General features: G+C 42.2%; 5 protein-coding genes and 1 long non-coding RNA gene across 6 annotated transcripts; 4 read left to right on the plus strand and 2 right to left on the minus strand.

Annotated features, from left to right (window-relative positions):
* Positions 1 to 239: 239 nt before the first annotated feature.
* Positions 240 to 2,480, minus strand: LOC142949832 (uncharacterized). Its single transcript, XR_012954094.1, has 2 exons — positions 2,191 to 2,480; positions 240 to 1,439 (listed from the first exon to the last, which is right to left on the minus strand). It is a non-coding gene; the product is annotated as an uncharacterized LOC142949832 (long non-coding RNA).
* On the plus strand, positions 1,941 to 5,464 carry LOC142949803 (E3 ubiquitin-protein ligase TRIM21-like). Its single transcript, XM_076091639.1, has 2 exons — positions 1,941 to 2,028; positions 2,605 to 5,464. Exon 2 carries the CDS (start codon positions 2,607 to 2,609, stop codon positions 4,242 to 4,244), a length of 1,638 nt encoding a protein of 545 aa, XP_075947754.1. The 5' UTR covers positions 1,941 to 2,028; positions 2,605 to 2,606; the 3' UTR covers positions 4,245 to 5,464.
* An 855-nt stretch (positions 5,465 to 6,319) lies between these two features.
* LOC142949823 (mitochondrial import receptor subunit TOM20 homolog) lies at positions 6,320 to 8,291 on the minus strand. The gene is made up of 4 exons (XM_076091665.1): positions 8,245 to 8,291; positions 7,477 to 7,558; positions 7,149 to 7,291; positions 6,320 to 6,985 (listed from the first exon to the last, which is right to left on the minus strand). The coding sequence occupies exons 1-4, from the start codon at positions 8,251 to 8,253 to the stop codon at positions 6,941 to 6,943; spliced, it is 279 nt and encodes a 92-aa protein (XP_075947780.1). The 5' UTR covers positions 8,254 to 8,291; the 3' UTR covers positions 6,320 to 6,940.
* A 184-nt stretch (positions 8,292 to 8,475) lies between these two features.
* On the plus strand, positions 8,476 to 11,515 carry LOC142949794 (E3 ubiquitin-protein ligase TRIM21-like). Its single transcript, XM_076091631.1, has 2 exons — positions 8,476 to 8,762; positions 9,337 to 11,515. The coding sequence occupies exon 2, from the start codon at positions 9,339 to 9,341 to the stop codon at positions 10,974 to 10,976; it is 1,638 nt and encodes a 545-aa protein (XP_075947746.1). The 5' UTR covers positions 8,476 to 8,762; positions 9,337 to 9,338; the 3' UTR covers positions 10,977 to 11,515.
* Positions 11,516 to 12,105: 590 nt separating this feature from the next.
* Positions 12,106 to 15,119, plus strand: LOC142949820 (RNA-binding protein 34-like). Its single transcript, XM_076091660.1, has 5 exons — positions 12,106 to 12,476; positions 12,567 to 12,630; positions 12,716 to 12,758; positions 12,853 to 12,971; positions 13,779 to 15,119. Exons 2-5 carry the CDS (start codon positions 12,574 to 12,576, stop codon positions 14,112 to 14,114), a joined length of 555 nt encoding a protein of 184 aa, XP_075947775.1. The 5' UTR covers positions 12,106 to 12,476; positions 12,567 to 12,573; the 3' UTR covers positions 14,115 to 15,119.
* A 177-nt stretch (positions 15,120 to 15,296) lies between these two features.
* Positions 15,297 to 19,010, plus strand: LOC142949799 (E3 ubiquitin-protein ligase TRIM21-like). The gene is made up of 2 exons (XM_076091636.1): positions 15,297 to 15,609; positions 16,184 to 19,010. Exon 2 carries the CDS (start codon positions 16,186 to 16,188, stop codon positions 17,824 to 17,826), a length of 1,641 nt encoding a protein of 546 aa, XP_075947751.1. The 5' UTR covers positions 15,297 to 15,609; positions 16,184 to 16,185; the 3' UTR covers positions 17,827 to 19,010.
* The last annotated feature ends 498 nt before the right edge of the window (positions 19,011 to 19,508 follow it).

Below are 19,508 nucleotides of genomic sequence, written 5' to 3' on the forward strand. Positions count from 1 at the left end.
TGAATCTCTCTGTAGGAGAAGATCTTTGCTGTAGTTTCTAGGACGTCTCTTTTGTTCGTCCTGTGAGATAATAGGTACAGAAATGAAGACACGACCTGTTGTAAAACGTTGTAGGACGACTATTTTAAATGTTTGCTCACTAGAAGCTACTTTCTAAATATCGATGACACGTGCACAGAGACAAGCAACAACTGGAGGAGGCGTGATTTCATTTAAAATAAACTCACAAGACGACTTCAGAGTTTGTTCACATTTTTTTATTTTCCTAAAGAGGGTCGTCCTCTTTAAAATGACAAAAACAAAACTTTTCATCACTTTTTCAAAAGTGTTTCCAAGTCGAGAACGAACAGAAAGACGACTGATAACAAAACAACAAACAATAAATACTTTGTGAAGCATCCGAGCAAAGAGAAGATTCCTGTTTCTGTAACTTTCCACGACTGATATCAGAAGAACCATGAAGATGGTTGGTACGAACATGTCAGACGGTGTAAACCTGGTACATGATGCCGTCAGGACGTGTGCTACACCACCCTGAAGGAAGGAGCGGATTCATGTTAACACCCGGTCCACTTGATGAGTACAGACCTAATGATGGTGAAGTGGGGACGGGCTCTTGTGTTTCTCTGGCCGTTATGATCCAGATACTCTTAATACCCCAAACGTTCCTTTGAAGCCACTGTGACATTGTTAAAATGACCATTGCAGAGACAGAATAGACATGCTTTACCCTCACACATCATATATGCATGCAAAGGTTTACGCCTTTACAACTTCAGATAACGCGTCACAAAGGAAGTCAAAAGTATTTCAAACAGAGGATCTCTGTTAGTCAAGACCTCTCTGTGTCTCTGTCTTACGAAGAAGAAAGAAACAGTGCACAAGGTAACAGATAACAAGACACCTGGATACTAAACTAATTAAAGTCATCTACTGAAACTACAGTTTGGTGTCTGCTCTTTTAGGACTTACATTCTTTAAACTTTCACATGAGACTATGACATATTTTCCCATTACAGGACGCGCTGTCCGACGGTCGCGGACGTTCTCGGCCGCGCAAGCCAGAGTCCCGCCGCCACCCCCGACATGCTGGAAGATGCGAGGACCCGTTCATCGCTGCTCGCAGCTTTAATTATTATTATAGTTATATAGCACACAGTGTTAATAAAGAGGATTTTGTCAAGAAAAAAAACAAACAAAATGTCACTGATAATAATAATATTTATTGTATGGTGACTGTTATTTCATCAAGTAAGACTTTGTCAAACTTTAGAGTCACTGAGTAATATTTGACTATTTCAAATCTTAGTTTCCTCCCCACACCATACAGCTCACTAATGTGAATTGATTGACAGGTGATAACAGGAAGTGGTACAACAGGTTTGTGCTCACCTTTGCCATACCTGCCCTCTCTTTGGCTGCCTTCTGCTTTCTCCGCCCTGCGACAGAAACACAGAAACAAACATCACGTACAGTCAGAGTCCAGATGATCACCTTTATACTGAATTAAAGACCAAGAGACAGTTGAAGCACATAACTCCCCTTAAAACAACAAACTGAGTTTTGTGTCATGTTAACTTCAGCCCTACCATGTGCTACCTGCAGGTTCACTGTATTTCATAAAATCATTTTACCTTTGTGATGTGTTCAGATACATCAACAAGATGTCTGATATGAATCATATGCATTGGGTCAACTTGTACTTAACTTACGTCCTTGACAGGCGTTGGGGTGTGTATGGGAGAGACAACTGGGACAAATGTGATGAGGGTCACATGACTGACTGTCAGCTAAAAGCCAGACTACTCCGTGTAAACCAGAGGGAGGAAACAAACCCTCACCAGGTAAGAGGCGGAGCTACACTGTGAAGAGAAGAGCTTCAACGTCACACTGCAGAAACGAAAGTAGAGTTTGTCAGAGTGTCAGACACACTGCAGTAAAGACAAGTCTCTGTGTTTCTCTCAAAGAAAAGTCAGTGACTTCATCAGGTCTTTCTCAACAACACAGCAGAGTCTCTTCCAAACACTGGTGAGTACAGCTGATCATATTTACACTTTCAACAACCAGGATTAACACAAAACTGTAACTTTACTCAGGCAGGAAGTTCCACTCTTTTCACTTCATACTTGATCAATTGTTCACAATATAACTCTGTGTGTTTGTCCACAGTCCCACTATACAGTAACTCACTTTAACAGCTTTGAACAGTCTCAGGACTTTAGCAACTTGTAGCTGAATCTCTGTGGTTTGAACTTTAGTCTCACTGCTACTTTCCTGCTGTTATTACTGTTCACTGATCGCTTCCTTTATTGCCTCTTGTTGTTTCACATTAAAAGTTTTCCACCAGTGAACCAGCGGGAGGCTCTTATTGTGAAGCAGCTAGAGGAAACGTGTTAGCAGTGCTGTTCTTCATCACAAATTAGACTTATTCTGTGCTGCTTTGCAAGAGTAGCAAGCTTGAGCTTGTCAGCACGACTTTGATCTTGGTTGCTTACTTAAAAGTTAAAAGAAATAAAAATAATCACACTTGTTTCCTTTTTCAAACAAATACTTAAACTCTATTTTGAATAAAATGTTTTTTCTTTTCTTCCACTCTTTGTGTAGATATGGCTGCTGCAAACTATCTGTCATCTGAAGATCAGTTTCTGTGCTCCATCTGTCTGGATGTGTTCACTGATCCAGTCACCACATCATGTGGACACAACTTCTGCAAAAACTGCATTAATGAACACTGGAATACCAACGACCAGCACATGTGTCCAATGTGTAAAAAGGTTTTCATCTCAAGACCTGAGCTGCATGTCAACACTTTCATCTCTGAGATGGTTGTTCAGTTCAGACAGTCAGCTCAACAGAAAACCAGCAGCTCAGAGCAACAAGAGTCCAAACCAGGAGAAGTTCCCTGTGACGTCTGCACTGGAACCAAACTGAAGGCCCTGAAGTCCTGCCTGGTGTGTCTGGTCTCCTACTGTGAGACTCACCTGGAGCCTCATCTGACAATGTCAGGTCTGAAAAGACATCAGCTGATCGACCCTGTGGAGAACCTGGAAGACAGGATGTGTACGAAGCACGATAAACCTCTGGAGCTGTTCTGTAAGACCGACCAGATGTGTGTCTGCACGCTTTGTCCCGTTTTAGATCATACGATGCACAAATTTGTTCCTCTGAAAGAAGAATATGAAGGAAAGAAGGTCGAGCTGAAGAAGACAGAGGCTGAAATTCAGCAGATGATCCAGAAGAGACGACTGAAGATTGAGGAGATCAAACACTCAGTCGACCTCAGTGAGGAAGATGCAGACAGAGAGATAGCAGAAGGTGTTCAGGTCTTCACTGCTCTGAAGGAGTCTGTTGAGAGAGGCCAGGCCAATCTCATCAACACGATCAAAGAGAAGCAGAAAAGAAAAGAAAAACAGGCCGAAGCTTTCATCGAAGAGCTGGAACAGGAAATCTCTGAGCTGATGAAGAGAAGCAATGAGGTGGTTCAGCTCTCACTCTCTGAAGACCACCTCCATCTTCTCCAGAGAGTTCAGTCCTCAAACATTCACCTCCCACCACCCACCAAGGACTGGACAAAGGTCAGCATCCGCCAATCACATGAGCCGACTGTAGTGAGAGCTGTGGTTCAGCTGGAGGAGACGCTCAGTAAAAAGATAAAGAAGCTGGTTAAAGCTGAGCTGAAGAGGGTCCAGAAGTTTGCAGTGGATGTGACTCTTGATCCTGATACAGCTCATCCTAAACTCATCCTGTCTGATGATGGGAAACAAGTGTGTTCTGGTAAGGTACAGAAATTACTCCCCGACAATCCAGAGAGATTTTCTGATTGTAACTGTGTTTTAGCAAAGCAGAGTTTCTCTTCTGGCAGATTTTACTTTGAGGTTCAAGTTAAAAGAATGACTGAGTGGGATTTAGGAGTGGCCAGAGAGTCGATCAACAGGAAGGGAAACATCACACTGAGGCCTCAGGATGGTTACTGGACCATATGGTTGACAAATGGAAATAAGTACGAAGCTCTTGATGACCCTGCAGTCAGTCTCTCTCTGAAGTCTCAGCCTCAGAAGGTGGGGGTGTTTGTGGATTATGAGGAGGGTCTGGTCTCCTTCTATGACGTAGATTCTGCAGCTCTTATCTACTCCTTCACTGGCTGCTCCTTCACTGAGAAACTCTTCCCATACTTTGGTCCCTGTCCTTATCGTGGTGGTAAAAACGCTGCACCTCTGATCATCTCTCCTGTCAGAGTAAACTAATCACTTCTCCCACTTCATTCAGGGGAACATATTCAGCCTCAACCCTGTGTGGTCTACATCTTATTCTCTACAGAATCTGGTAACAGTAGGGATGCACAGATACTGTGCTCACGTACTCGTACACATGCAGCCACTTTCCCTGTAAGTCTCCTTCACATGAATTAGTTTAGCAGTGAGGTTGTCAGCTGTGTGTCTGTCTGGCATCATCTGTCAGGGTTTCCACCAGTGTAGTGCAAGCCTGGTGTAACGTGAGCCGGTGTCCTGTAGAGAGAAAGTGTGTGTGTGTGTGTGTGTGAGACGTTTGTGTGTGTGTGTGTGTGTGTGTGTGTGTGTGTGTGTGTGTGTGTGTGTGTGTGTGTATGTGTGTGTGTGTGTGTGTGTGTGTGACGATGCTACAACTCCTCAGGACTTTAGCCAAGTATATGTGTCTTGCATACCAGCCACCTGCTGATGATAGTGTGGGGTGTTAGCCCTGAAGCTAATTATTAACACGGTTAATCATTAACCTCCCGACAGCAAACTCTGCTGATTGTATCAGGAAAACACAAAGTTTAATGTGAAAATGTAGCAACAGCATCATGATACAGTCAGAAAGGGAGGAACATCTGATGACAATAAAGCATAACTTTAAATTCATTGCTTGCTATGTAATTGTATTATTTAGTGCTAATATCGGTAATCGGTATCAAGAAGTACCCAAAGGCACTTGTTGAAAAGAAAAAAAATAAACGGTATCAGTGTATTCCAAATTTACTGTGGTGATTGATTTACTCTATTGTCATTATATGTATCCCATTACAAAGGCAACACGTTTATTTAATACGTTCATCTTTTCAACCCTTCATTGTGTCATGAAGATTGATTTCAGAGTAAGGATTATTACATGCTTATAGTGTCTACAGAATACAGTATGTCTCATTATAATGTTGGACATAAAAAGTGAATGTGGCATTTTCTACTTGGTTTGAAAAGTGGTTTAATTCATTTCTGGTCACTTTGGCCATTTTTGTTCTGTTTTGTGAATACTGGTGAGACGGCTTATGAGTCAAAGAAATCTGTAAATATATGATTGTTGGATAAAAACTGCAAAATAAAGTGGTTGTTGAACACAAGGTCTGAGTTAGCTTTGACTTGAGCACTAAACACTGACGTTGTATTTCATTACAATGTATTGTGAGTCCTGTGACTGCTGCTTCACAATAAAAGCTTCTTGTATCAGACTTTGACTGGAAAAGTTGTGATGATTGACACTCAAAACATAACTCAACAAGTGGAAATTACTCATAAAAATCATCAACCGGTCAGAAACTGGAGGTTCTGAATCAATTAATAGACTTCACAAGACTCGTGTTTCAGAGGGTTGTTGGTCCTCCGCCCACAGAGACAAAAGGCTAAAGTGTTACTCCTAACACAGTTTGTCCTTCAAAATAATTAAACTCTAATTTAATGCATTTAGTTTTATAATGTTCATGCTAAATATTTGTAACCCTTCAAACGCTCTGAAATCATGAGTCGCCTGATGTGAACGCTCCAAAGTGGTAAACAACTGAATCTTTGTCTTCACTGCCATCTAGTGAATGAAACAGAAATGCACCAAAGAACCACTGAATGCAGCGCAAAGTTTCACCGTTTATGTTCTGTGGGACATCGCAAGGCATTGTGGGATTCCAGGCAATGCAAGACAGACGGGCGACGCAGAAACTTGAGGGGTCGAAAGTGGCAAAATCTGAACGTGATGCAAACAACACAGTTATTTAGCCTGAACATTTTACAAAGACAAAGAGAAAGTGATGCAGCAGCAGGACAAGAAGTTTAGTGTTTCCCTGCTGTGGATGAATCTCTCTGGAGGAGAAGATCTTTGCTGTAGTTTCTAGGATGTCTCTTTTGTTTGTCCTGCGAGATAATAGGTACAGAAATGAAGACACGACCTGTTGTAAAACGTTGTAGGACGACTATTTTAAATGTTTGCTCACTAGAAGCTACTTTCTAAATATCGATGACACGTGCACAGAGACGAGCAACAACTGGAGGAGGCGTGATTTCATTTAAAATAAACTCACAAGACGACTTCAGAGTTTGTTCACATATTTTAATTTCCTAAAGAGGGTCGTCCTCTTTAAAATGACAAAAACAAAACTTTTCATCACTTTTTCAAAAGTGTTTCCAAGTCGAGAACGAACAGAAAGACGACTGATAACAAAACAAACAATAAATACTTTGTGACGCATCCGAGCAAAGAGAAGATTCCTGTTTCTGTAACTTTCCACGACTGATATCAGAAGAACCATGAAGATGGTTGGTACGAACATGTCAGACGGTGTAAACCTGGTACATGATGCCGTCAGGACGTGTGCTACACCACCCTGAAGGAAGGAGCGGATTGATGTCAACACCCGGTCCACTTGATGAGTACAGACCTAATGATGGTGAAGTGGGGACGGGCTCTTGTGTTTCTCTGGCCGTTATGATCCAGATACTCTTAATACCCCAAAACGGGTAATTTAAGTCAAAAAACAAAACACTACTGTCATGGATAAACCAGGAATACAAAACTAATTCCACTTCAGGAAGTGATGGACGTCGGCCGGAGCGATGGAGGCCGAGGCGTTGGCAGGGTCGTCATGGAAGGTCCACGTGAGGAAGAGGAAGGGGAGGAAGAGGAGGGTGAGGGTTTGGGGGTTGTCTCCTCCTGGTCCTCATTCTATATCGTCCTCGCTCAGACTCTGTGCACTCACAATACGCTGCAGGACAGGAGCAGAACACAAACCGGCTTGTTTCGTTTCTTCCTTTCCTTGTTTCATTGATAACACGTGATTTTAAACTGTTGTTGTTGTTGTTTCTGTGTGGAGAACAGAAGGACTCATGGAGATCCACATGGAGAATAAAGAGAAGTGTTGGGCCTACCTGGCTGATGCTGGGCAGTTTGGTGAGCAGCATCTGGAAGACGGGCGGAGGCAGAGTCTGCTGCAGCACCTGCAGCAGCTGCTGAGGCTGACCACACACGGCGATGGCGTTGGTCAGGTGGTCCACACCTTTCTCATAGTCTCCTGTGGAGCGAAGCACAAAGACCAGACGTAAAGTGTAAAGACACCATGACGGACTCCACAGAGACCAGAGGAAAGACTTTGACACAACTCACTGCTGCCTGGAATAAGACTGAGAAACAATAAAACCACACGAGTGAAAATCAAACTGTGACTGTAAAGAAGGTGTTGGTGTGAGGAGGTGTTACCCTGAGCCAGCAGCTCCTCCCCCAGCTGGATCTCCTCCAGGAAGAACTTCTGCACCGCCTCAGCGTCCTTCAGGTCCGGGAGCTGCAGGACAAACAACGGTCAGCCACCGGAAGGAAAACTCTTCTCTCTGGTTTTCACTGTTTCTTTTTGGGGTCTCTGTGGTCAGACCTCACAGGAAGTCATCATACGGTGATCAGTAATGAGCTCTGATCTGTGAGCCAGTTAAACTTCATCTGCATGCTGGGAGCGACCCTCCTTCAATCACCATTATCCAATAAGGAGCCAGATAAAAGCCACCAGCTGATCACTGAAGTCCTCTTTACAATAAAAGTATATAGTGGGTGACTGTTAAAGTAGATTCATCATCATATTCTTTCATTTGTATGTTTACATGATACATCTTAATGCCCGTTGCCATCAAACTGTCAGAATAAAACAGGAATTGAAGATGTGCTGACTTCAGAATAAAAGCCTAACAATTGTGCTAGAAATATTTTTATTATTATTATTATAGTTATATAGCACACAGTGTTAATGAAGAGGATTTTGTCAAGAAAAAATCTAGCAAAACGTCACTGATAATAATAATAATAATATTTATTGTATGGTGTCTGTTATTTCATCAAGTAAGATTTTATCAAACTTTAGAGTCACTGAGTAATATTTGACTATTTCAAATCTTAGTTTCCTCCCCACACCATACAGCTCACTAATCTGAATTGATTGACAGGTGATAACAGGAAGTGGTACAACAGGTTTGTGCTCACCTTTGCCATACCTGCCCTCTCTTTGGCTGCCTTCTGCTTTCTCCGCCCTGCGACAGAAACACAGAAACAAACATCACGTACAGTCAGAGTCCAGATGATGACCTTTATACTGAATTAAAGACCAAGAGACAGTTGAAGCACATAACTCCCCTTAAAACAACAAACCTTGTTTTGTGTCATGTTAACTTCAGCCCTACCATGTCCTTGACAGGCTTTGGGGTGTGTATGGGAGAGACAACTGGGACAAATATGATGAGGGTCACATGACTGACTGTCGGCTAAAAGCCAGACTACTCCATGTAAACCAGAGGGAGGAAACAAACCCTCACCAGTTAAGAGGCGAAGCTACACTGTGAAGATAAGAGCTTCAACGTCACACTGCAGAAACTAAAGATAAGTTTGTCAGAGTGTCAGACACACTGCAGTAAAGACAAGTCTCTGTGTTTCTCTCAAAGAAAAGTCAAAGTGACTTCATCAGGTCTTTCTCAACAACACAGCAGAGTCTCTTCCAAACACTGGTGAGTACAGCTGATCATATTTACACTTTCAACAACCAGGATTAACACAAAACTGTAACTTTACTCAGGAAGGAAGTTCCACTCTTTTCACTTCATACTTGATCAATTGTTCACAATATAACTCTGTGTGTTTGTCCACAGTCCCACTATACAGTAACTCACTTTAACAGCTTTGAACAGTCTCAGGACTTTAGCAACTTGTAGCTGAATCTCTGTGGTTTGAACTTTAGTCTCACTGCTACTTTCCTGCTGTTATTACTGTTCACTGATCGCTTCCTTTATTGCCTCTTGTTGTTTCACATTAAAAGTTTTCTACCAGCGAACCAGCGGGAGGCTCTTAATGTGAAGCAGCTAGAGGAAACGTGTTAGCAGTGCTGTTCTTCATCACAAATTAGACTTATTCTGTGCTGCTTTGCAAGAGTAGCAAGCTTGAACTTGTCAGCACGACTTTGATCTTGGTTGCTTACTTACAAGTAAAAAGATATAAAAAGAATCACACTTGTTTCCCTTTTAAACAAATAATTAAACTCTATTTTGAATAAAATGTTTTTCTTTTCTTCCACTCTTTGTGTAGATATGTCTGCTGCAAACTATCTGTCATCTGAAGATCAGTTTCTGTGCTCCATCTGTCTGGATGTGTTCACTGATCCAGTCACCACATCATGTGGACACAACTTCTGCAAAAACTGCATTAATGAACACTGGAATACCAACGACCAGCACATGTGTCCAATGTGTAAAAAGGTTTTCATCTCAAGACCTGAGCTGCACGTCAACACTTTCATCTCTGAGATGGTTGATCAGTTCAGACAGTCAGCTCAACAGAAAACCAGCAGCTCAGAGCAACAAGAGTCCAAACCAGGAGAAGTTCCCTGTGACGTCTGCACTGGAACCAAACTGAAGGCCCTGAAGTCCTGCCTGGTGTGTCTGGTCTCCTACTGTGAGACTCACCTGGAGCCTCATCTGACAATGTCAGGCCTGAAAAGACATCAGCTGATCGACCCTGTGGAGAACCTGGAAGACAGGATGTGTACGAAGCACGATAAACCTCTGGAGCTGTTCTGTAAGACCGACCAGACATGTGTCTGCATGCTTTGTCCCGTTTTAGATCATACGATGCACAAATTTGTTCCTCTGAAAGAAGAATATGAAGGAAAGAAGGTCGAGCTGAAGAAGACAGAGGCTGAAATTCAGCAGATGATCCAGAAGAGACGACTGAAGATTCAGGAGATCAAACACTCAGTCGACCTCAGTGAGGAAGATGCAGACAGAGAGATAGCAGAAGGTGTTCAGGTCTTCACTGCTCTGAAGGAGTCTGTTGAGAGAGGCCAGGCCAATCTCATCAACACGATCAAAGAGAAGCAGAGAACAACAGAGAAACAGGCCGAAGCTTTCATCAAAGAGCTGGAACAGGAAATCTCTGAGCTGATGAAGAGAAGCACTGAGGTGGTTCAGCTCTCACTCTCTGAAGACCACCTCCATCTTCTCCAGAGTGTTCAGTCCTCAAACATCCACCATCCACCACCCACCAAGGACTGGACAAAGGTCAGCATCAGCCAATCATATGAGCCGACTGTAGTGAGAGCTGTGGTTCAGCTGGAGGAGACGCTCAGTAAAAAGATAAAGAAGTTGGTCAAAGCTGAGCTGAAGAGGGTCCAGAAGTTTGCAGTGGATGTGACTCTTGATCCTGATACAGCTTATCCTGTTCTCATCTTGTCTGCTGATGGGAAACAAGTGCATACTGGTAAGGTAGAGCAATTACTCCCCGACAATCCAGAGAGATTTTCTGTTAATGCCTGTGTTTTAGGAACACAGAGTTTCTCTTCTGGCAGATTTTACTTTGAGGTTCAAGTTAAAAGAATGACTGCGTGGGATTTAGGAGTGGCCAGAGAGTCGATCAACAGGAAGGGAAACATCACACTGAGTCCTGAGGATGGTTACTGGACCATATGGTTTAGAAATGGAAATAAGTATGAAGCTCTTGATGACCCTGCAGTCAGTCTCTCTCTGAAGTCTCAGCCTCAGAAGGTGGGGGTGTTTGTGGATTATGAGGAGGGTCTGGTCTCCTTCTATGACGTAGATTCTGCAGCTCTTATCTACTCCTTCACTGGCTGCTCCTTCACTGAGAAACTCTTCCCATACTTTGGTCCCTGTCCTTATCGTGCTGATAAAAACGCTGCACCTTTGATCATCTGTCCTGTCAGAGTAAACTAATCACTTCTCCCACTTCATTCAGGGGAACATATTCAGCCTCAACCCGTGAGTCATGATCAACGCATCATGACTCACGTTCTGTTTAATCTACCGACACATTTATTTTCACTTCCAGAAGAAATCATTGTTTCTAAAGACACCAAATATGTCAAGCTGCAGTTTGAGTAAATTAGCAAAAAACTCAAAAGAAATACTGCAAAATATATTGATTATTTGTATTTGTTTTTCTATCTGATGTGCAGCCGCAGAAAAACATATTGCTTATTATTTCATTGTGTCATGAAGATTGATTTAAGAGTGATGATTATTACATGCTTATAGTGTCTACAGATGAATACTGGTGAGACGGCTTATGAGTCAAATAAATCTGTAAATATATGATTGTTGAATAAAAACTGCAAAATAAAGTGGTTGTTGAACACAAGGTCTGAGTTAGCTTTGACTTGAGCACTAAACACTGACGTTGTATTTCATTACAAATGTATTGAGAGTCCTGTGACTGCTGCTTCACAATAAAAGCTTCTTGTATCAGACTTTGACTGAAAAAGTTGTGATGATTGAAACTCAAAACATAACTCAACAAGTGGAAATTACTCATAAAAATCATCAACCGGTCAGAAACTGGAGGTTCTGAATCGATTAATAGACTTCACAAGACTCGTGTTTCAGAGGGTTGTTGGTCCTCCGCCCACAGAGACAAAAGGCTAAAGTGTTACTCCTAACACAGTTTGTCCTTCAAAATAATTAAACTCTAATTTAATGCATTTAGTTTTATAATGTTCATGCAAAAATATTTGTAACCCTTCAAATGCTCTGAAATCATGAGTCGCCTGATGTGAACGCTCCAAAGTGGTAAACAATTGAATCTTTGTCTTCACTGCCATCTAGTGAATGAAACAGAAATGCACCAAAGAACCACTGAATGCAGCGCAAAGTTTCACCGTTTATGTTCTGTGGGACATCGCAAGGCATTGTGGGATTCCAGGCAACGCAAGACAGACGGGCGACGCAGAAACTTGAGGGGTCGAAAGTGGCAAAATATGAATGTGATGCAAACAACACAGTTATTTAGCCTGAACATTTTACAAAGACAAAGAGAAAGTGATGCAGCAGCAGGACAAGAAGTTTAGTGTTTCCCTGCTGTGGATGAATCTCTCTGTAGGAGAAGATCTTTGCTGTAGTTTCTAGGATGTCTCTTTTGTTCGTCCTGTGAGATAATAGGTACAGAAATGAAGACACGACCTGTTGTAAAACGTTGTAGGACGACTATTTTAAATGTTTGCTCACTAGAAGCTACTTTCTAAATATCGATGACACGTGCACAGAGACGAGCAACAACTGGAGGCGTGATTTCATTTAAAATGAACTCACAAGACAACTTCAGAGTTTGTTCACATTTTTTATTTTCCTTCACAGACGCAAAACTCATCCAAAAAAGCAAAGCATAAACGCCTACGTGGTGTTTGAGGACGAGGCCACAGTCGCCAAAGCGCTGGAGAGGTGAGTCATTGAATCATTCCCACAAATGGAGTCGCCGTGTGCGTTCAGCCAACAACAACAAGCTCTCCCTCGGTCTGTCTCTGCTCACAGGAACGGCATGGAGGTCGAGAAAGACTTCCACATCCGAGTGGACAGAGTGACGAACGGCTCATCGGTGAGTCTCCACATCGCAGTTCATCTGTAAATCTGTTGACATGAGTTTTTGGAACATATTTGGTGACATTGTGCTTGTCCTGCAGTACGAAAACAAACGCTCCGTGTTTGTGGGGAATCTTTCGTTCGGTGAGTCTCTCCGCTGTTTTAATCTTGACGAGTGTTGATGTTCGTCATTTTGCGTTGAAGTTGACCTGCTGTGTGTGTGTGTGTGTGTGTTTAGAGTTAAACGAACTGGCTTTTCGGCGGCACTTTGAGGAGTGTGGCACAGTGGAGGCCGTACGATTGGTGCGAGACCAGAACTCTGGATTCGGGAAAGGATTCGGTTACATCCTGTTTGAGGTACGACGACCCAAAAGGATCTTTTCTTTTTTTGGTTTGTGTTCTCTTGTGGTTATTGTTTTTTGTACCAGGTTTTATGTGAGAGTTAATGGTGTTGTACCGGTTTGGTACTTCCTGTTGCAGAGTGTTAGGTTCAAGGAACCTCTAGACTGTGGGGAAACCTCATGTAATCCAGCCGCTTACACAAAGAGAACCGGTTTCAATTATAAACAAAGCATTTAATACATCTCATGCTTTACAGTTACACCGAATATGACCTGCTCACCCCAAATAACGTTACCACCCACCCAGTGGTACAGGAGCAAGAGGCCGGAATTTCTTTATCCCCCGCCTTCCATAGTTCAAAAAACCTCCCATAATGTCCGTAGTTCCTATTGGCTAAATCCAGTTGGCTCCTCCTCCTCGCAGGACCCTCGCACGGGTATGACCTGTAATTGCCTGTCTAGAAATCTATCTGTCCCTTACTCCCAACATACTATTCTTTACAGTTTAAAACATTCAATGACTGTCTTTTATGGCTTAACACTTCTATGGTAAACATTCTATATAAAGATAAAGATTTGCAACTTTTGGCAAAAACCTTCACAAGTTTCACAAGCATAGAGCTAAAGGTGCTACAAATTCTACTAAGATACACTTCTAACTACAAATCACTTGTAACTACAAATTCTAAAACACTTCTACAATTATGAATCTTCTAATTATGTATTCCAAGACACTTCTAATTATGATTTCTTATTTATGAATCATTAAACACTTCTATTATAATTTCCTAAAACATAGTTCTAAACCCAAATTTCCAACAAGAGCGCCGACTCGGTGCAGCTGGCGTTGGAACTGGAAGGCACCAAACTGGAGGGCAGACCCATCCGGGTGAGGAGGGCGTCGAGGCAGAAGAATAAAACGGACAGCAACGAAACCAAAGGGAGGACCGGCAAGGGCCCCATGAAGGGCCCCGGCAAAGGCCCCATGAAGGGCTCGGGTCAGGAGAGAGGAGGCGGTTTCAAGTCTAAAAAGAAGTTCTCTGGAAACCAGCAGAAGAGCTCCACCTCCTTCAAAGGAGAGATGGTGGATCCAAACAAAAAGATTAAAAAGAAAGGACTGAAGAAGAAATCCAAGCCCAGAAAGACTGTTCATATCTGATACCCGATCTACATCTCAGCAATAGAAAGTGTGTGAGGACTAGACTACCGTCTAAAGAGAAACCAAAAGAAAGAATTATAGTCTGTCAACGATGACGGAGTAGTGATGGGCCCCCGTTAGGATAATAATAATAATAATAATAATTAGAGAATTAGAAAATGAAGTCGCTGTCTTTGCATCTGCTTTCACTTATAGAAAGCTTTGCTCTGTTTGGCATCGTCTCTTTACTCCAGGATGCTTCCCGCCGAAAAACTGTGAGCTGCACTTTATCGGAAGTGGTGCAGTTATAATTTGTGTGGACAATAATGGTGAGATTTATGTCTGACGATCTGAAGAGTTTTCAGTTAGTTTCGGTTTTCCACTTCCGATGAAGAGCATCTTACAGCCGACAGGGTTCTCTGTCCGTCAGACGTCTGAATGAGATACGATCAAATCATTGTTGGGGCAAGTGAAGTTTTTCTTGAAATATTAAGACTTTATTCTCATTAAATAACAACATTGTCACAACATTACGACTTTATTCTCGACTAATCAGAATACAGATATGTGGGGAATGTTTTGAATGTGCAGAAAGTTTCTAACGGAAGCGGAAACGTTGCTGAAACACAAAATGAGTGAATGTATCATGGATGTGGATAGGAGCCACATGCACATTTAAAGAGGTTACTTCCTCACAACAAGAGGACAGAAGAGTAAATCAAGCCCGAGATTTGTGTTGACTCAGCAGAGATGACATTAAATATTTGAAAGGAATTCAGAATCCCGGAGAGACTTGCTGCCTAATATTTTTGATTTGTCACCTGACGTATGCATTTTGTGTTGTCCACATACATAAAGACATTTCCACCATAAATCGCTGCATTAAAAAAAAAGTCACCAGACTGCTGTTTGTCCCTGCTGTTAGTCTTTATGCTAAGCTAGGCTAACCACATCCTGTCTGTAGCTTCATGTTTAACATTCATGGTAGTTATTGTGGTAGAAAGTCAAGAAACATGTTTCCTAAAATGTTGAAGTGTTCCATTAATGCTGCGTTCACATGTTATCTTATCTTAACATGTTTAAAACCTGTTAACATTCACGTTAACGAAATGTGAAGCACCTTTGTGATGTGCTCAGATAAATCAACAAGATGTCTGATATGAATCATATGCATTGGGTCAACTTGTACTTAACTTATGTCCTTGACAGGCTTTGGGGTGTGTATGGGAGAGACAACTGGGACAAATATGATGAGGGTCACATGACTGACTGTCGGCTAAAAGCCAGACTACTCCGTGTAAACCAGAGGGAGGAAACAAAACCTCACCAGATAAGAGGCGGAGCTACACTGTGAAGAGAAGAGCTTCAACGTCACACTGCAGAAACGAAAGTTAAGTTTGTCAGAGTGTCAGACACACTGCAGTAAAGACAAGTCTCTGTGTTTCTCTCAAAGAAAAGTCAAAGTGACTTCATCAGGTCTTTCTCAACAACACAGCAGAGTCTCTTCCAAACACTGGTGAGTACAGCTGATCATATTTACACTTTCAACAACCAGGATTAACACAAAACTGTAACTTTACTCAGGCAGGAAGTTCCACTCTTTTCACTTCATACTTGATCAATTGTTCACAATATAACTCTGTGTGTTTGTCCACAGTCCCACTATACAGTAACTCACTTTAACAGCTTTGAACAGTCTCAGGACTTTAGCAACTTGTAGCTGAATCTCTGTGGTTTGAACTTTAGTCTCACTGCTACTTTCCTGCTGTTATTACTGTTCACTGATCGCTTCCTTTATTGCCTCTTGTTGTTTCACATTAAAAGTTTTCCACCAGTGAACCAGCGGGAGGCTCTTAATGTGAAGCAGCTAGAGGAAACGTGTTAGCAGTGCTGTTCTTCAACACAAATTAGACTTATTCTGTGCTGCTTTGTGAGAGTAGCAAACTTGAGCTTGTCAGCACGACTTTGATCTTGGTTGCTTACTTAAAAGTTAAAAGATATAAAAAGAATCACACTTGTTTCCTTTTTTAACAAATAATTAAACTCTATTTTGAATGAATTGTTTTTCTTTTCTTCCACTCTTTGTGTAGATATGGCTGCTGCAAACTATCTGTCATCTGAAGATCAGTTTCTGTGCTCCATCTGTCTGGATGTGTTCACTGATCCAGTCACCACATCATGTGGACACAACTTCTGCAAAAACTGCATCACTGAACACTGGAATACTAGTGACAGATGCCAGTGTCCCATGTGTAAAGAGGGTTTCAACACAAGACCAGATTTGAGGGTCAACACTTTACTCTCTGAGATGGTTGATCAGTTCAGACAGTCAGCTCAACAGAAAACCAGCAGCTCAGAGCAACAAGAGTCCAAACCAGGAGAAGTTCCCTGTGACGTCTGCACTGGAACCAAACTGAAGGCCCTGAAGTCCTGCCTGGTGTGTCTGGCCTCCTACTGTGAGACTCACCTGGAGCCTCATCTGACAATGTCAGGCCTGAAAAGACATCAGCTGATCGACCCTGTGGAGAACCTGGAAGACAGGATGTGTACGAAGCACGATAAACCTCTGGAGCTGTTCTGTAAGACCGACCAGATGTGTGTTTGCACGCTTTGTCCCGTTTTAGATCATAAGACGCACGAGTTTGTTCCTCTGAAAGAAGAATATGAAGGAAAGAAGGTCGAGCTGAAGAAGACAGAGGCTGAAATTCAGCAGATGATCCAGAAGAGACGACTGAAGATTCAGGACATCAAACACTCAGTCGACCTCAGTGAGGAAGATGCAGACAGAGAGATAGCAGAAGGTGTTCAGGTCTTCACTGATCTGAAGGAGTCTGTTGAGAGAGGCCAGGCCAATCTCATCAACACGATCAAAGAGAAGCAGAAAAGAAAAGAGAAACAGGCCGAAGCTTTCATCAAAGAGCTGGAACAGGAAATCTCTGAGCTGATGAAGAGAAGCGCTGAGGTGGTTCAGGTCTCACTCTCTGAAGACCACCTCCATCTTCTCCAGAGTGTTCAGTCCTCAAACATCCACCACCCACCACCCAGCAAGGACTGGACAAAGGTCAGTGTTCCTCCAGCATCATATGAGGGGACTGTGAGAAGAGCTGTGGCTCAGCTGGAGGAAACGCTCAGTAAAGAGATAAAGAAGCTGCTTGAAGCTGAGCTGAAGAGGGTCCAGAAGTTTGCAGTGGATGTGACTCTTGATCCTGATACAGCAAATCTTAAACTCATCTTGTCTGCTGATGGGAAACAAGTGCATACTGGTAAGGTACAGCAATTACGCCCCAACAATCCAGAGAGATTTTCTCCTACTCTCTGTGTTTTAGGAACACAGAGTTTCTCTTCAGAAAACTTTTACTACGAGGTTCAAGTTAAAATAAAGTCTGGATGGGAATTAGGAGTGGCCAGAGAGTCGATCAACAGGAAGGGACAAATCTCACTGAGCCCTCAGAATGGTTCTTGGACCATATGTTTGAGAAATGGAAATGAGTATGAAGCTCTTGATGACCCTTCAGTCAGTCTCTCTCTGAAGTCTCAGCCTCAGAAGGTGGGGGTGTTTGTGGTTTATGAGGAGGGTCTGGTCTCCTTCTATGACGTAGATGCTGCAGCTCTTATCTACTCCTTCACTGGCTGCTCCTTCAAAGAGAATCTCTTCCCATACTTCAGTCCTGGTCCTAATCCTGGTGTTAAAAACTCTGCACCTCTGATCATCTCTCCTGTCGGAGTAAACTAATCACTTCTCCCACTTCATTCAGGGGAACATATTCAGCCTCAACCCTGTGTGGTCTACATCTCATTCTCTACAGAATCTGGTAACAGTAGGGATGCACAGATACTGTGCTCATGTACTCGTACACATGCAGCCACTTTCCCTGTAAGTCTCCTTCACATTAACTAGTTTAGCAGTGAGGTTGTCAGCTGTGTGTCTGTCTGGCATCATCTGTCAGGGTTTCCACCAGTGTAGTGCATGCCTGGTGTAACGTGAGCGAGTGTTCTGTAGAGAGAAAGTGTGTGTGTGTGTGTGTGTGAGACGTGTGTGTGTGTGTGTGTGTGTGTGTGTGTGTGTGTGTGTGTGTGTGTGTGTGACGATGCTACAACTCCTCAGGACTTTAGCCAAGTTTATGTGTCTTGCATACCAGCCACCTGCTGATGATAGTGTGGGGTGTTAGCCCTGAAGCTAATTATTAACACGGTTAATCATTAACCTCTCTACAGCAAACTCTGCTGTTTGTATCAGGAAAACACAAAGTTTAATGTGAAAATGTAGCAACAGCATCATGATACAGTCAGAAAGGGAGGAACATCTGATGACAATAAAGCATAACTTTAAATTCATTGCTTGCTATGTAATTGTATTAGTTAGTGCTAATATCGGTAATCGGTATCAAGAAGTACCCAAAGGCACTTGTTGAAAAGAAAAAGAAAAAAACGGTATCAGTGTATTCCAAATTTACTGTGGTGATTGATTTACTCTATTGTCATTATATGTATCCCATTACAAAGGCAACACGTTTATTTAATACGTTCATCTTTTCAACCCTTCATTGTGTCACGAAGATTAATTTCAGAGTAAGGATTATTACATGCTTATAGTGTCTACAGAATACAGTATGTCTCATTATAATGTTGGACATAAAAAGTGAATGTGGCATTTTCTACTTGGTTTGAAAAGTGGTTTAATTAATTTCTGGTCACTTTGGCCATTTTTGTTCTGTTTTGTGAATACTGGTGAGACGGCTTATGAGTCAAAGAAATCTGTAAATATATGATTGTTGAATAAAAACTGCAAAATAAAGTGGTTGTTGAACACAAGGTCTGAGTTAGCTTTGACTTGAGCACTAAACACTGACGTATTTCATTACAATGTATTGTGAGTCCTGTGACTGCTGCTTCACAATAAAAGCTTCTTGTATCAGACTTTGACTGGAGAAGTTGTGATGATTGACACTGAAAACATAACTCAACAAGTGGAAATTACTCATAAAAATCATCAACCAGTCAGAATCTGGAGGTTCTGAATCAATTAATAGACTTCACAAGACTCGTGTTTCAGAGGGTTGTTGGTCCTCCGCCCACAGAGACAAAAGGCTAAAGTGTTACTCCTCACACAGTTTGTCCTTCAAAATAATTAAACTCTAATTTAATGCATTTAGTTTTATAATGTTCATGCTAAATATTTGTAACCCTTCAAACGCTCTGAAATCATGAGTCGCCTGATGTGAACGCTCCAAAGTGGTAAACAATTGAATCTTTGTCTTCACTGCCATCTAGTGAATGAAACAGAAATGCACCAAAGAACCACTGAATGCAGCGCAAAGTTTCACCGTTTATGTTCTGTGGGACATCGCAAGGCATTGTGGGATTCCAGGCAATGCAAGACAGACGGGCGACGCAGAAACTTGAGGGGTCGAAAGT

Source organism: Anarhichas minor, unplaced genomic scaffold, assembly GCF_050575085.1.
Source record: "Anarhichas minor isolate MPS153535 unplaced genomic scaffold, ASM5057508v1 ptg000014l, whole genome shotgun sequence".
NCBI classification, from domain to species: domain Eukaryota; kingdom Metazoa; phylum Chordata; class Actinopteri; order Perciformes; family Anarhichadidae; genus Anarhichas; species Anarhichas minor.